At 32.4% G+C, this 14,538-nt stretch overlaps 1 protein-coding gene across 1 annotated transcript; it reads left to right on the forward strand.

The window, feature by feature from the left end:
* Positions 1 to 4,127: 4,127 nt before the first annotated feature.
* On the forward strand, positions 4,128 to 10,922 carry LOC127729334 (glutamic acid-rich protein-like). The gene is made up of 3 exons (XM_052237091.1): positions 4,128 to 4,132; positions 7,541 to 9,391; positions 9,441 to 10,922. Exon 2 carries the CDS (start codon positions 7,555 to 7,557, stop codon positions 9,169 to 9,171), a length of 1,617 nt encoding a protein of 538 aa, XP_052093051.1. The 5' UTR covers positions 4,128 to 4,132; positions 7,541 to 7,554; the 3' UTR covers positions 9,172 to 9,391; positions 9,441 to 10,922.
* Positions 10,923 to 14,538: the final 3,616 nt, after the last annotated feature.

Raw genomic sequence — 14,538 nt, forward strand, 5'->3', positions numbered from 1 at the left:
GTACGTTAACGGTAATTTTTGGTGCATGACGATAAAATATACACTTTCTTTAAGACGATAAAAAAATCGACTAATTTTGACGAATCACGTTAATTTTTTTTCCAAAAATAACGGTAACGATAACTATTTGAGACCTCTGACGAATCACGATAAGGACATTTTGACGAATCACGGTAAAATTTTAACCAATTTGACGCTAACGGTAGCCGAAAATGAACGTTTGACGCCTGACGGTAAAGGGCATTCCTACCCCCATAGACACACATGAGAAATTAATTATTACGATTTCAGTAAAGGCTGCATACAAACAATGCTTTCAAAATTAATAGTGCGAGGTTTTATTTTTAAGACGCCTATCCCGTCACAATTTTTGCGATAATATAAACATCGCAAAAACTTCTGAATTTACTCTAGTACGGCAATTATTTGATATAAGACTTCAGCTAAATTTAGACTTTCTACTATACATGTGGCATTGTCTAATTATTAGAGCATTAGCGTTTGACATATTTTATAAATTTAGACTTTCTACTATACCATGTGGCATTGTCTAATTATTAGAGCATTGGTGTTTGACATATTTTATAAATTTAGACTTTCTACTATACATGTGGCATTGTCTAATTATTAGAGCATTGGTGTTTGACATATTTTATAAATTTGGACTTTCTACTATACATGTGGCATTGTCTAATTATTAGGGCATTGGTGTTTGACATATTTTATAAATTCAGACTTTCTACTATACATGTGGCATTGACTAATTATTAGAGCATTGGTGTTTGACATATTTTATAAATTTGGACTTTCTACTATACATGTGGCATTGACTAATCATTAGAGCATCAGTGTTTGACATATTTTATAAATTTGGACTTTCTACTATACATGTGGCATTGACTAATTATTAGAGCATTGGTGTATGACATTTTTTATAAATTTAGACTTTCTACTATACATGTGGCATTGACTAATTATTAGAGCATTAGTGTTTGACATATTTTATAAATTCTAATTCAAATGAAACGAATTAATGGAAAACGTAATGGGATCATGGACAAACGGACCAAATTTAGATCAATGTTGCATTTTGTTTTAACCTTCCAACTTCCACTGTGGATAACCGTAACGCACTTTTTATTAATTTTACACGTCTAGGCCAATCTTTAAATTTCAAAATCATTAACTGTGACACAATTTAAAAACTATGATATTTTCATAAGAAAATAAGTATAATGATTTGTGATTTAACCAAACAAAGAACTAGATATTTAACGCCGTAAGATGTGTATACACACACATATAACGTTACTTTAAAATCAAACTAACAAAAGTAGTTTATGTCAAAGTTGCACATTGTATGGTAGTTGGCTTACAGTATGTCTGTTTCATAAAAAAACATAGCCAACCATGGCTTGCAAGACGTCCAGTTTATTTACAACACGGACGAGATTAACAGCATTATTTATCACATATATTGGATGTTTTCTATATTTTGTTGGATTTGTGACGCCATCATGGATAACATATACATTTGACACAGTAACCTACAATGCAGGATTTTTCCTTACATGTGTTGAGAATGACTGTACTACTGGTGTTAAGAAAGGTTTGATATTTCGATTAAAACTTTACTGAATGTTGATTTGCAGGACACGTAAAATTAAAACTTTTTATGCAAAATTTTAGATGTTTCTTATAATTGAACAGAAAATAGATTACTCATTTTTTTTAAAGCCAATTCTATTATTTTTCTTCAAAATAAGGGGGAAATGTGTTTTTGAAGCCATTACAAATGTATATGATAATTTGTCATTTCTTGTTTGACTTGGTAACGTATTTTATTTATTAATGAATAAAAAAAAAAAAAACAATAATGAAACACAAAGCAAACGACAACCACTGAATCGCAGGATTCTGCCTTGGAACAGGCACACATTTTTGTTTAGGGGCTAGCTGAAGGCCGCCTCCGGGTGCGAGATTTTCTCGCTGTGTAGAAGACCCATTGGTGGCCGTCATCTGTTTTCTGCTCTTTGGTCGAGTTGTTGTCTCTTTGACACATTCCCCATTTCCATTCTCAATTTTACATACCAAATACGGCGGGGTGACGTTAAACATATTTACGGGCACCCAGCCCTCCACCATACCGTATCCAGTTGTATCAGACCCATGCTCATTTATTTTTGTCTGCAAGGAGTGATGATGGTATAGCCAATGCATGGCAGTGTAAGTCGACTACCAATAAACCCAGAATCCAAATTCAGATACTTTTCCGAATTGAAAATCCATTTCCTTCGAAATAGCAACTATGGTATGTATATCCACTGTTCGAATCTCTTGAAAATCGTAGAAGAGGTGAAAATAAATTTTCCATGAATTCATATCACACTAGGGTTGTTTTCAAAAAGTCTGTCATTGCACAAGATTGGTGCCTCCTGTACTTTTTATGCAGATACTGTATGAAATCTGCTTCGCACTACAGCCGCCGATATTACAGTTTAGGACGGCATGATTCTATATAGGTTAAGTTTCTTGAGCTTGCTTTCAGTATATGAGTAAATACCAAGAGACAATACAAATTGTAAGTCGAAGAAAACAAACAACCATGAGCAAAATGAAGAGAAAAAAACGTGACTAAAAAACAAACTGCAGTCCACAATATATTACACAAAAAATTACAGACTGAACAGCAGTCAGTAACTGAGAACTGATCTATAATAATTTTTAAAAAAATGTCCAAATTCAGAAACCTCGCCAGTTTAAAATGTATATCAATATTTAAGTTATTTAATGTTGATTGTTTTGACAAATTTTGGATACTTATAAAAAAATGAATAAGAAAAACATTTTGAACCAAAACCAAGATAACGAAGGTACTGCAACAGCTATCAATGTATTGTTTCAGATACAGACACATTTATTTTGGTTAACGATGTTCTAAATACAAAAAAAAAAAAAAAATACAAAAACATAAATACAAACTTTGCAGAACTTAACTTCGTGAGTGAAACAATTTCACCATACCAGCTTCATCATCACATGTTATAAATTGTATTATGCATGGACACATTATTACCTGGTACTCGTAAACACCACACAAAAAGTATTTGTATGGCATAACTATGATATTACTGGTGTACTGAAGCAGGAGAAACATTTAAAGTCACATTATAAAATAATTTTGATTTCACATGGAATGGTCGTGAACATTAAAGTGTCATATTCCATCAATTAACTTTAAAGTTTATATGCTTTAGTCAATGTTATGGTATACAGTTGGAAGATTAAAAAAGGTGATTTAATTTGTTTTCTTATTAAATTAATATATATAAGTCAGTATTGAAGAATTATTGAATTCAAAAAACAAGTACAGAGAAAAGTAGGCGATTAAATATAATAGAATATGTAAATAGTAATGTATAATGGTGTATTTTACCGTCATTATATATGGCCAAAGTGTTCACAATCTTTTTATCCTCCATATTTTTTATCTGAACTTATTAAAACCCCAATACTAACCACAAGCCAAATTCTAATCCAAACACAACCTTAAAATGAACCATAACCCTAAAAATAACAGGGCAACTGAAGTAAAATGAGGACAAAAAAAACTTTAAATGGATGCCATTAATAAAAGAAATATAAAAAATAAAAACAACACGTTATAAATTTCATTCATCCGAAGCTCTTTTCTGGATTTACCTTCACCAGGTACGCCCAAAGCCGAATATCTGAAAGCGAAGGATATATAAGAACCGAAACAGAAAGAGCTATATGACCAAAAAAGACCTAAAATAAACCAAATCCATCGATCTAATAAATACAGAGTATCATATTTTAAGCAATAAAAGTATAAGAACAAATGATGATGATACAAGTTTCTTTTGATCTTAGATTCCTTGTTTAAAATGTCACAAGTTTTGGGATCACTGGGCTTTGCTATGTATACTGTATATGGAATATCTGCCACATTGACGTTCATCTGGACAAAACATTGGAAAAAACTAAAAGGAATTAAACTGGCATCTGGTATCACGGCGTTAGCGGCAGGTAATATAATCTTACATCAAGTATCACGGCGTTAGTGGTAGATAGTATAAACTTACATCTAGTATCACGGAGTTAGCGGCAGGTACTATAAATTTGCATCTAATATCACGTCGTTAGTTGCAAGTTATATAAACTTACATCTAGTATCACGGCGTAAGCGACAGGTAATATAAACTTACATCTAGTACCACGGCGTTAGCGACAGGTAATATAAACTCGCATCTATTATCACGACGTAAGCAACAGGTAAGCTTAACTTTCATCTAGTATCACGTCGTTAGTGGCAGGTAATATAATCTTACATCAAGTATCACGGCGTTAGTGGTAGGTTATATAAACTTTTATCATGTACTTATAGAAAATAAGGGTATAATTGTACCCCATGATAAAACTAATTTGTACATATATTTATTCATTAAATTTGAAGAATTGCTTTTGCCGTGTGATAAGACTTTTGTTATCAACTGCTTCCGGTTTATATCAACTGCTTCCGTTTTATATCAACTGCTTCCGGTTATTAGCGTATGCTTTTCTGTAACGTTATCGCATGACAATTCGACGTCATTCGGAAAATTCCGGAAAATACACCTCAATGGTACTTATTTTGTGTAAACATAACAAAGTTGGATGAAAAAAATATTAGGAATCAAGAAAATATATTGTTAAAAAATGCAAAACAAATATTTCAACAAATGCATTTTTTCAAAGTTTTAGAAATAGTTTTTGTCTGTATGTCTTCTGCTGAAGTATATGATAAAAAGAACATAACATGTCATTTTTCATATCAGACCCTTTATCAGCCCATGGTCAAAATCATCCCTCGAGCCTGTCGGCTCTCGGGCTGATATCATGACCTAGGGCTGATAAGGGGTCTGATATGAAAAATGCCATGATATAATCTATATACATCAAGTATCGCGGCGTTAGCGACAGGTAATATAAACTCACATCTAGTATCATGGCGTTAGTGGTAGGTAATATTATCTTACATCTAGTATCACGGCGTTAGCGACAGGTAATATAAACTCACATCTAGTATCACGGCGTTAGTGGCGGGTAATATAAACTTACATCTAGTATCACGTCGTTAGTGGCAAGTTATATAAACTTACATCTGGTATCACAGCGTTAGTGGTATGTAATATAAACTTACATCTAGTATCACGTCGTTAGTGGCAAATTATATAAATAAAGATTCTACCACTGCATCGAGTGTGATACGATATTTATCCACTCGAGACAGTTAAATTTTCAAATTTAAAACGCGAGGCTCGCCGAGCGTTTTAAATATTTAAAATTTAACTGTCGAGAGTGGATAAATATCGTATTACACGAGATTTGGTGGTGGAATCTGTTTCTCTAATGATTTTCAAACAATACGCAGGCAAATTTATTCCTTCTTTTCGAATGATCTGCAAAAAGATGTGTTCTTTCTATGTGACGTCATCAGGCATGGTCGCCTTTTTTCATGCCGTCACAATAGGAAATTCAGAGGAAAGCAAGAAAATTCGACGTCATAATCGGATTTTAACCAATGAAGAACTGAGACCAAACGACCCACACGTTGATTAAATTTTTTTTATACAATGGGTGCAGAAAGGGATAAATTGACGAAGAATTAGAGAAACTTACATCTAGTATCACGGCGTTAGCGACAGGTAATATAAACTCACATCTAGTATTTCGGCGTAAGCGGCAGGTAATACAATCCTACATCAAGTATCACGGAGTTAGCGGCAGGTAATATAAACTTACATCTAGTATCACGGCGTAAGCGGCAGGTAAGATAAACTTACATCAAGTATCACGTCGTTAGTGGTAGGTAATATAAACTTACATCTAGTATCACGGCGTAAGCGGCAGGTAATATAATCCTACATCAAGTATCACGGCGTTAGTGGTAGGTAATATGAACTTACATCTAGTATCACGGCGTTCGCGGCAGGTAATATAAACTCGCATCTAGTATCACGGCGTTATTGGCAGGTACCACAAACTTACATCTTTTATCACAGCATTAATAGAAGGTATTGTAAAATTGCATCTGGTATCTATTCTAATTTAAAAATGAAATTAAAACGGTGTGAAATTCAGAGCCTGACATGTTATTTTGCAATGGTTCAGGTCGTCATATACAGTATATATGTCTTTAAACTTGGCTGCGATTTTCACATTGGCAATGCCAAACACAGCATTATTCTATAAATATAATAAATATAATTTTCATGTACAAAACTATTGACAATCCTTGATCCATTCTGCATGAAACATTTCATGCATTTATGAAAATTGAAGGATTTGAAGAGAGATGAGACATGCATTGTTCGTGACATTTTAATAAAAATTGCCGACGAGGCAAAAGGAGCCTTTTTCGTGAAGAATATGGAACCCTCCAAACACAACCAACTATTGTCAGCTCTCATAACTTATCTACTAGAGACGTGCCGGGGAATTCTATGGTTAGAGCTCTTTGGATATGTATTCAAAGAAAATAAACGCGTCATAGGCGGCGTCCACCTATTCTCAAAGGTGGAGAAAACAATTCTTAACCCCACACATACAAGGCCACACTTTTAAAAAAATCAAAAGAAATTACTAATAGCTATGATCTTTAAAGTAAAAAAATCATTTAAAAATTTATCCATTTTATCTTTTTTTAAGTTTATATATATTTTTTTGAAGTTGGAAATATTTTTTTGTCAACAAATTTTGATTGACACAAGGAATTGTTTCCCATCACAACATTCACATTGTCTAGAGTCAATCTAAATGAAACATAAAAAAACCAATCTTCATCGGTACATTTTTATTTTTTATTCCATTCTTCGTTTCAGGGTTTTTCATATTTACACCCTTTTTAGTGTACATTTACGCCAAACAATGATCATTTTATTTAGAAAAAGATATTTTTAAATCAACCTGTTTTGCAAAAAAAAAAAAAAAAATGCTTTTGAAGTTTTTTTCAAAAAATCGTTTTCTTAATAAGATTCGAAAATCAAAATTTTAATGTATTGTTTGAATTTGTATTTTCTATATAAAAATTTTTTTTCTCTGATTCTTTTTTCAAGTTTTGTATCAATGTTAAGAAATGAAACATTTTATACTTTTCGAATTCTCTAGCTATAAAAGTAAATAGAATTGTTCCAAATTCGATTTATCAATCTTCCACTAAATATTGATATAAGAAAGTTTTAGTATTTTTCTATTGGCATTTTTTCCAACATAAACGAAAGCTTAAAATTTACATGTTAATGTAAAATTAAGAAATATGTAGACTTTCCACTTACATCAAGCAACACTTCCTCAGGTTATAAAAAAGATAGTATGGTCATTAAACTATCAAGACAATTTCATTTCTTGAATTAATAACTTGTAACAACAAGTATGCTTTAGTTTCATTAAACTCTCGAAACAATGCTATCACTTGATTTAAAAGTTATCATCATATAATGTAACTACATTTATGCTTTTATAATTATTTTCTTTTTAGGTATTTTTATTGCCATGGCAACACTGACAATATTACAAAGTGACACCTTCGAAGACAGCCAATTGAGCTATAGTGGGTACCTAGGACTTGTTGCAGATGTAATCGCTATTATCATAGCTCCGTTTTACATAATTGATGGTATAACAACAACAAAACAACTAGACAAACCACGTGACAAACGTCAAAAGCGTTGGGACAGAACAGAGCCGCAACTACCACCTGTTCTATCCAGTTTAGCACCGGAAACTACATTCATTTTGGATCGTTGTCCGACCTATCACTCGCAAATAATGGAAGTGTATAATGAACCTAGACCCTCTACATCTAAACAGTCGAAAAAGCGTTCATCTACACTTCTTAATATGATCAAAAACAAGAACACAGCAACAATAAAAGAATCAGAAAAGAAAGAAGAAAAGGTAATGGAACAAGATTATAATAAAACGAATGAAGAAGACAGTAGAGAAACTACAGATAAAATGCTATTATCTTATCCCGAAATGATTGCTTTGCAACCATTAACAGAAAAAAATGATTTCGAAAATAAACCAGAGGTGATGGATCAAGAAACGAAAGAAATACGTGATACGGACATAGATATATTTGGTATTAAAGACGTTGCCCATAATGAGATATTAGACAAGAACCAGGATGAAAAACAAGAATTTTCAAATGAAAAGCACAAGACTGCAGATGTATACGAATCAGAATCAACGGGCTCCAAAAAGAAAAAGAAGAAGAAGAAGAAACAACACAAAGCAAAGAAACATGTAAAAGAAGAAACAGTTGATACGACAAATACAGAACAAATGGCGTTGTCAAAACTAACAACTCATGAAAAGGAAAAACAACCTGATTTTGAAAAATCTAAGACTATTGATGCAACAAAGCCGAAGTTAGAAGAACTAGTATACGACAAAAGTGCTGAAGAAGGGGCTATAGGGGACGCACTATTACTTTATCCCGAAGTACCTGCTTTGCAACAGTCAGAAAACAATATTGTTCATTTTGAAAATAAGCAAAAATATAAACCTGATACGAATACAGGTATTGTGGACACCGGGATATTGGACAAAAAACGCGAAAAACAAGAAGATTCAAAAGAAGCACATACGAATGAAGACATGGACGAGTCAACTGGCTCCAAAAAGAAAAAGAAGAAACATCATAAAAAAAAGAAAAAAGAAGAAACAACAGATCAGACAATTACAGAACAAACATATGAAAAAGAAGAAAGGACCGATGTTGAAAACCCACGGGTTGTTGAACTTATAAGCTCGAAGTTAGAAGAACAAGTATACGACAAAATTACTAAAGAACCCGACGTTAATGAAATATCCCATAGTGAAGAAATGAGAATAGAAGATAAAAGCGAAAGAAAAAATGACAAAAGTAAGAAAAAGAAAAAGAAAAAGAAAGATGAACTACCACACTTCTTCGAAGACTTTGTAGTAAGGTATAAAACAGAAGAAATGCCAGAATCAACCGAATTAAGTTTTGACCACTTATTGCAAGAGTCCGAAACTGCTACAACGACAGAAGAAACTATAAAGATTACAGAAAAGCCTATACCTCAAAGTACAATTAATCAAAGAGTCCTTTCTGGCAAATTTAGAATGAACAAGATATAATCATATTATCGAAATAAACTACGGAAACTCTGAATATTCAAGTGTATTGGTTCATCTCTTGTTATCCGTATGTAAAGTATAAAGTATAAACAAAACTATATTAATATGGCGTGTCTAGAAATTGTCATGTACATTACTAACATAAACAGTACTAATTATACGGCGCCAGAGTACCGCATCTCAACAATAAATGTCTCGTCAGTGCAACATATAAACAAAGGTATGACAAACGACAATTAATGTCTAGTCAGTGCAACATATAAACAAAGGTATGACAAACGACAATTAATGTCTCGTCAGTGCAACATATAAACAAAGGTATGACAAACGACAATTAATGTCTCGTCAGTGCAACATATAAACAAAGGTATGACAAACGACAATAAATGTTTCGTCAGTGCAACATATAAACAAAGGTATGACAAACGACAATTAATGTCTCGTCAGTGCAACATATAAACAAAGGTATGACAAACGACAATTAATGTCTCGTCAGTGCAACATATAAACAAAGGTATGACAAACGACAATAAATGTCTCGTCAGTGCAACATATAAACAAAGGTATGACAAACACACTCTGAAATATAAAACAAAAATGTATTAAACTACTAATGTTCTCTTTCAAATGTCTACAGCTTTTTTTTCTGAAATATAACAGTTGTGACTCAATACCAGTGTTTCTTGCCTACGTAGGTAAGGATGCCATGATACCTTATTAGGAAAACATACATGGATATTTTGGGGAAATTAATTTGTAAATGATCAATTAATCTAAGCATTTTCATATAACGTCAGAAATAGAAGTAACTTTTTTAATTTTGGTTGGTTGCTATGGTAATATGGAATAATTACTAATTACATATACTAAAAAACTTGCTTTAAAATAACAGAAAAGGTTCATCCTCAATGGTAACTGTGATGCATAAATGCTTCAAATGTAAGTTAATTGTGTATTACCTTGAAACTTGCACGGACTCAGCTTACCTGATGAATTGCATATTTGTAAAATAAGTCATGCAATGACAATAAAATCTATAATCTATCTGTTAAACATATGTTTGTATGAAAACATAACATATTGCTTGCAATAAGGGTATGCATGGGTGTGAATGTTGTATTGCATATCATATATATACAATTTAAATAGTTTTGAATATAATTTAAGTTATACCTTTGATGGTCTCACAGATTTGTTTATTTACTGGTATGATTAGCTCTTAAAATGGGATAACTTCTTCACTAGTATTATCAGCTTCTTAAATGGGTTACAGCAGATTCCATTGAGTGTGTAGCCAAAGGTAATATCTTTGGTTAGCTTGCTTGTTAGCTGAACCGTGAAGTCATTATTAGGTCAGGTATACTACCCTCCTTTCGAAGTAGCATAGTCCAACAGACAGATCGATTGGTTTTCTGTCTGACTAGTCTATTCTTAAAGTAGGGTAGTTTACCTAACCTAACAATGACTTCACGGTTCAGCTAACAAGCAAGCTAACCAAAGATATTACCTTTGGCTACACACTAAATGGAATCTGCTGTAATTTCTTTACTGGTATGATTAGCTCTTTTAATAATAGTTAACATCATAACAACCTGAACAAATCCCTTGATACTTGCAGATTAATCGGACCTCATATTCTTTCAAAATAATCCACATTTCTTTTTGTTTGAATATGTATTGCTGTTGTGGTTAATATATCATAATTATACGAAATTAACCATGATCTTATTAAACTTTTTTTTTGCAAATTGTTTATGGACTCAACTTTATTATTCAACTTGATGCGAGTGGAAGGGAAAGAACAAAAATATATACGTTTTCAGGTATATTTAGATTTTTCAGTGTGTAGATGATATAGAAATAAGGAGAAGTGGTATGATTGCCAATATGACGACTTTCCGCCAGAGGCCAAATAACGTAGGAGTTAACATAGTACATGTATTTATAAAAATAAGCAGATGTGGTATGATTGCCAATGAGACAACTCTCCATCAGAGACCAAATGACATAGAAGTTAACAATCTTTATGGCACCGTGCGGCCTTCAACAATGAGAAAAACCCATTACGCAAAGTCAGCTATAAAAGGTTGCGAAATGACAAATGTAAAACAATTCAAACGAGAAAACATACGGCCTAATTTATGAACAAAACAATGTACGAAAAACAAATATGATATACAGCAACAATCGACAACCAATGAGTTACAGGCTCCTGGCTTGGGACAGGCACATACATAATGTGTTGGGGTTAAACTAGTTGTTGGCGCCCAACCCTCCCCCTAACCTGGGACAGTGATGTAACAGTACAACATAAGAACAAACTATAAAAAATCAGTTGAAAAGGACTGAACTCATCAAATCGATACAAAGCAGAAAAACATCTAACAAAAACAAAGACCGGACATGGCAGGGTATTTATACATCCCCCAACAAAAAAAGACATTAAGTACAGATCTGAGAGTATTCGCAGTTACTGACAGCTAATTTAAAGCAAATAACAACTAATAAAAAAATAATTCATCTAAGACTAAAATAGGAATCAGTACACATTCAACATCTAATGGATTTAGTGAAAAGACGTCATTAAAATTCAGAGAAAAACATGACATTGTGTGCAAGTGTTGTGTAAAGAGTTGAAAAGTCAAAACTATCAGCAGAATCAAAAGGACCATCAAACGCACGTAATTTATGTAACACATGCAAAGAATTTTTTACTTTTACACTCCAAAAATAGTTAATTCCACTATTTTCATATGTTTTATTACAATAGTTAATGATAAGTTCTTTAAGGAACTAGTTAAAAGCACTGAAAGAATAGTTAAAGAACACTTACTAGAGGCCGAGATGGAACGATATTTTACGGTTACTTTGCGTAGTTTAGGTAACCAATACATAAGAGGGACCTTCAAATGTCCAGAAGAGGCCTTAAAGCTGTGATGTGGTTATGATATGACTGTTTACTATATGACTCTCTGTGGAGCGCACTGACCTGAATGTAAAAGAATTTATAATTTCATTGTAAGAACTTCTGTGTACTATTTGCGTCATACCACCACCACAGTTGTGGCTGCTTTGTCGGCAGGTACAAACACAAACCGCTTTGCGAATACTTGAAGTTTGATTCTTATTCTAGAAATAGGATTATTATGTACTCTTTTATTTTAAATATTACTAAATTATTTTCAAAATGTGATATTAAACCACAAATGTGATAGGTTCAATCCACATATATCATACATGAATTTGTGTTTTAGTCACCATGCACAGTTGCTTTTTCATCAAAAAGGGAATGCATTTATACGATATAGAATATGTTTTTATAATGTAGGTAAGGATTCAAGATTACATCATTGGAAAACATGCATGCACTATTTGTAAAATTTACTTGTAAATAAACTCATCGTAGATACCAGGATTAAAGTTGTGTACGTCAGACGCGCGTTTCGTCTACAAAAGACTCATCAGTGACGCTCGAATAAAAAAAAAATGTAAATGATTATGAAATCAAAAAATTTCTCCCGACATCAGCATATAATATAGAACTATTTTGGGCAATAAAATACGTTTCGGCAATAAAGTTTATCGACAGGTTGCAGTTATTCCTATGGGCACCAATTGTGCCCCTTAATAGCAGACTTGTTCCTATACTGTTATGAATCACAGTTTATGGAAAAATTCAGAAAAGAACCGTCTTAATTCAATTTAATTGATAAATTCAACAACACTTACCGTTATCTTAATGATATTTTTTCGTTGAATAATCAAGAATTTTCTAAATATACTGCTGAAATTTACCCAAAGGAACTTACATTAAATAAATCAAATATTAACAGCAATAACTGTCCTTTCCTAGATTTAGATATTTCAGTATTACATCAGAAACTCTACACAAAAATTTACGACAAACGGGATGATTTTTCTTTCCCTATTGTTCATTTTTCTTTTTTGGGACGGTGATGCACCTTTGGCACCGTCTTACGGTGTTTATATATCCTAACTCGTTCGCTACGCTCGTGTCTGTAGTGACGTTTCGGATTTCAATGAGCGTAATCTATGTATTACTAGTAAATAATTACAGGGATTTCGTTACCACAAATTACTTAAAACCTTTACTATATTCTTCCATAGATACAAAGATTTGGTATCAAGTTTGGCTGTACCTGTAGAAAACTTATTTGAAACGGAATAGCACATCCTCAATTTTACGGTGATGTTGTTAACCGAGCCCGGAAATTAAATTACGATCCGGGTAAACTTACCAATCATTTAAATAAACTTATTCTTAAAAGTTACCTATTCAACATTGTAATTTAATCTTTGAAAATGTTTTTATTGGTATAAATATTGATTTTGTTATCAGTAAATTTAAACCATACTAAATATTACACATATGTACTTTCACGATACTACAATATGTCAATGCCTATATTTTGGCATTGTACAAGGTCATGTTTTTTCTCTGTCTCTTAATGACGTCTTTACACTATTCCATTGGATCTGCTTTAATTTTGGTAAATGAATAGGAATTTTTGTCAGATGTTCGGACTCCTTGGTTTTTTTCCTAAGATACAAGGTAAAATATTTTGCCCCATAACACCATTTTTTCTTTTCATATAAGACTTCAATAGCTCATAAAAGGTCATTTACCAAAATTAAAGCAGATTCTAGATTTCTTTTGTTTCGATTTGAGACCCAAATAATACCAATACAAATAAAAGTTAAAGTTCGAGTCAGTCTTTTCCCGCCATTTTTTAAATATTAAATATCTCGAAAAGGAGCTCCATAACCTATCAATCTTTTTAGTTTATTTTGTTCCTTAACTAATGCTCTTCTGACTTATTGTATCAATTTTAAATTCTAGATTTTTTTTAATTTCACCTAAGTACATCCTTAAGCCTTTTTCAACTGATTTTTATAGTTTGTTCTTATGTTGTGCTGTAACGCCACTCACTGTAGTTCAGTGGTTGTCGTTAATTCATATCTGTCATATTTGTTTTTCGTAAATTGTTTTGTTATAAATTAGGCCGTTAGTTTTCTCAATTGGACTGTTTCATATTTTTCATGTCGGAGCCTTTTATAGCCGACTATAAGGTATGTATTTTTTTCATTCTTGAAAGCCGTACGGTTGCCTATAATTGCTTACATCCACTTCATTTGAACTTTGGTGGATAGTTGTTTCATTGGCAATCATACCACATCTCCTTATTTTTATATTAATAGTAATTATATGTACATAGTTACTAATTTTTAACAAACAAAAATAATAAATTTTCAATGAGAACTTGTCGCCTCAATGCTTAATATGTAGGCAATGGTGTGTTACTGTTAATTAAACACACCAAAATAATCATATATATATCTGTAATA

The sequence above is a fragment of the Mytilus californianus genome, unplaced genomic scaffold (assembly GCF_021869535.1).
Source record: "Mytilus californianus isolate M0D057914Y unplaced genomic scaffold, xbMytCali1.0.p SCAF_2, whole genome shotgun sequence".
In the NCBI taxonomy this organism is placed as follows: Eukaryota; Metazoa; Mollusca; class Bivalvia; order Mytilida; family Mytilidae; genus Mytilus; species Mytilus californianus.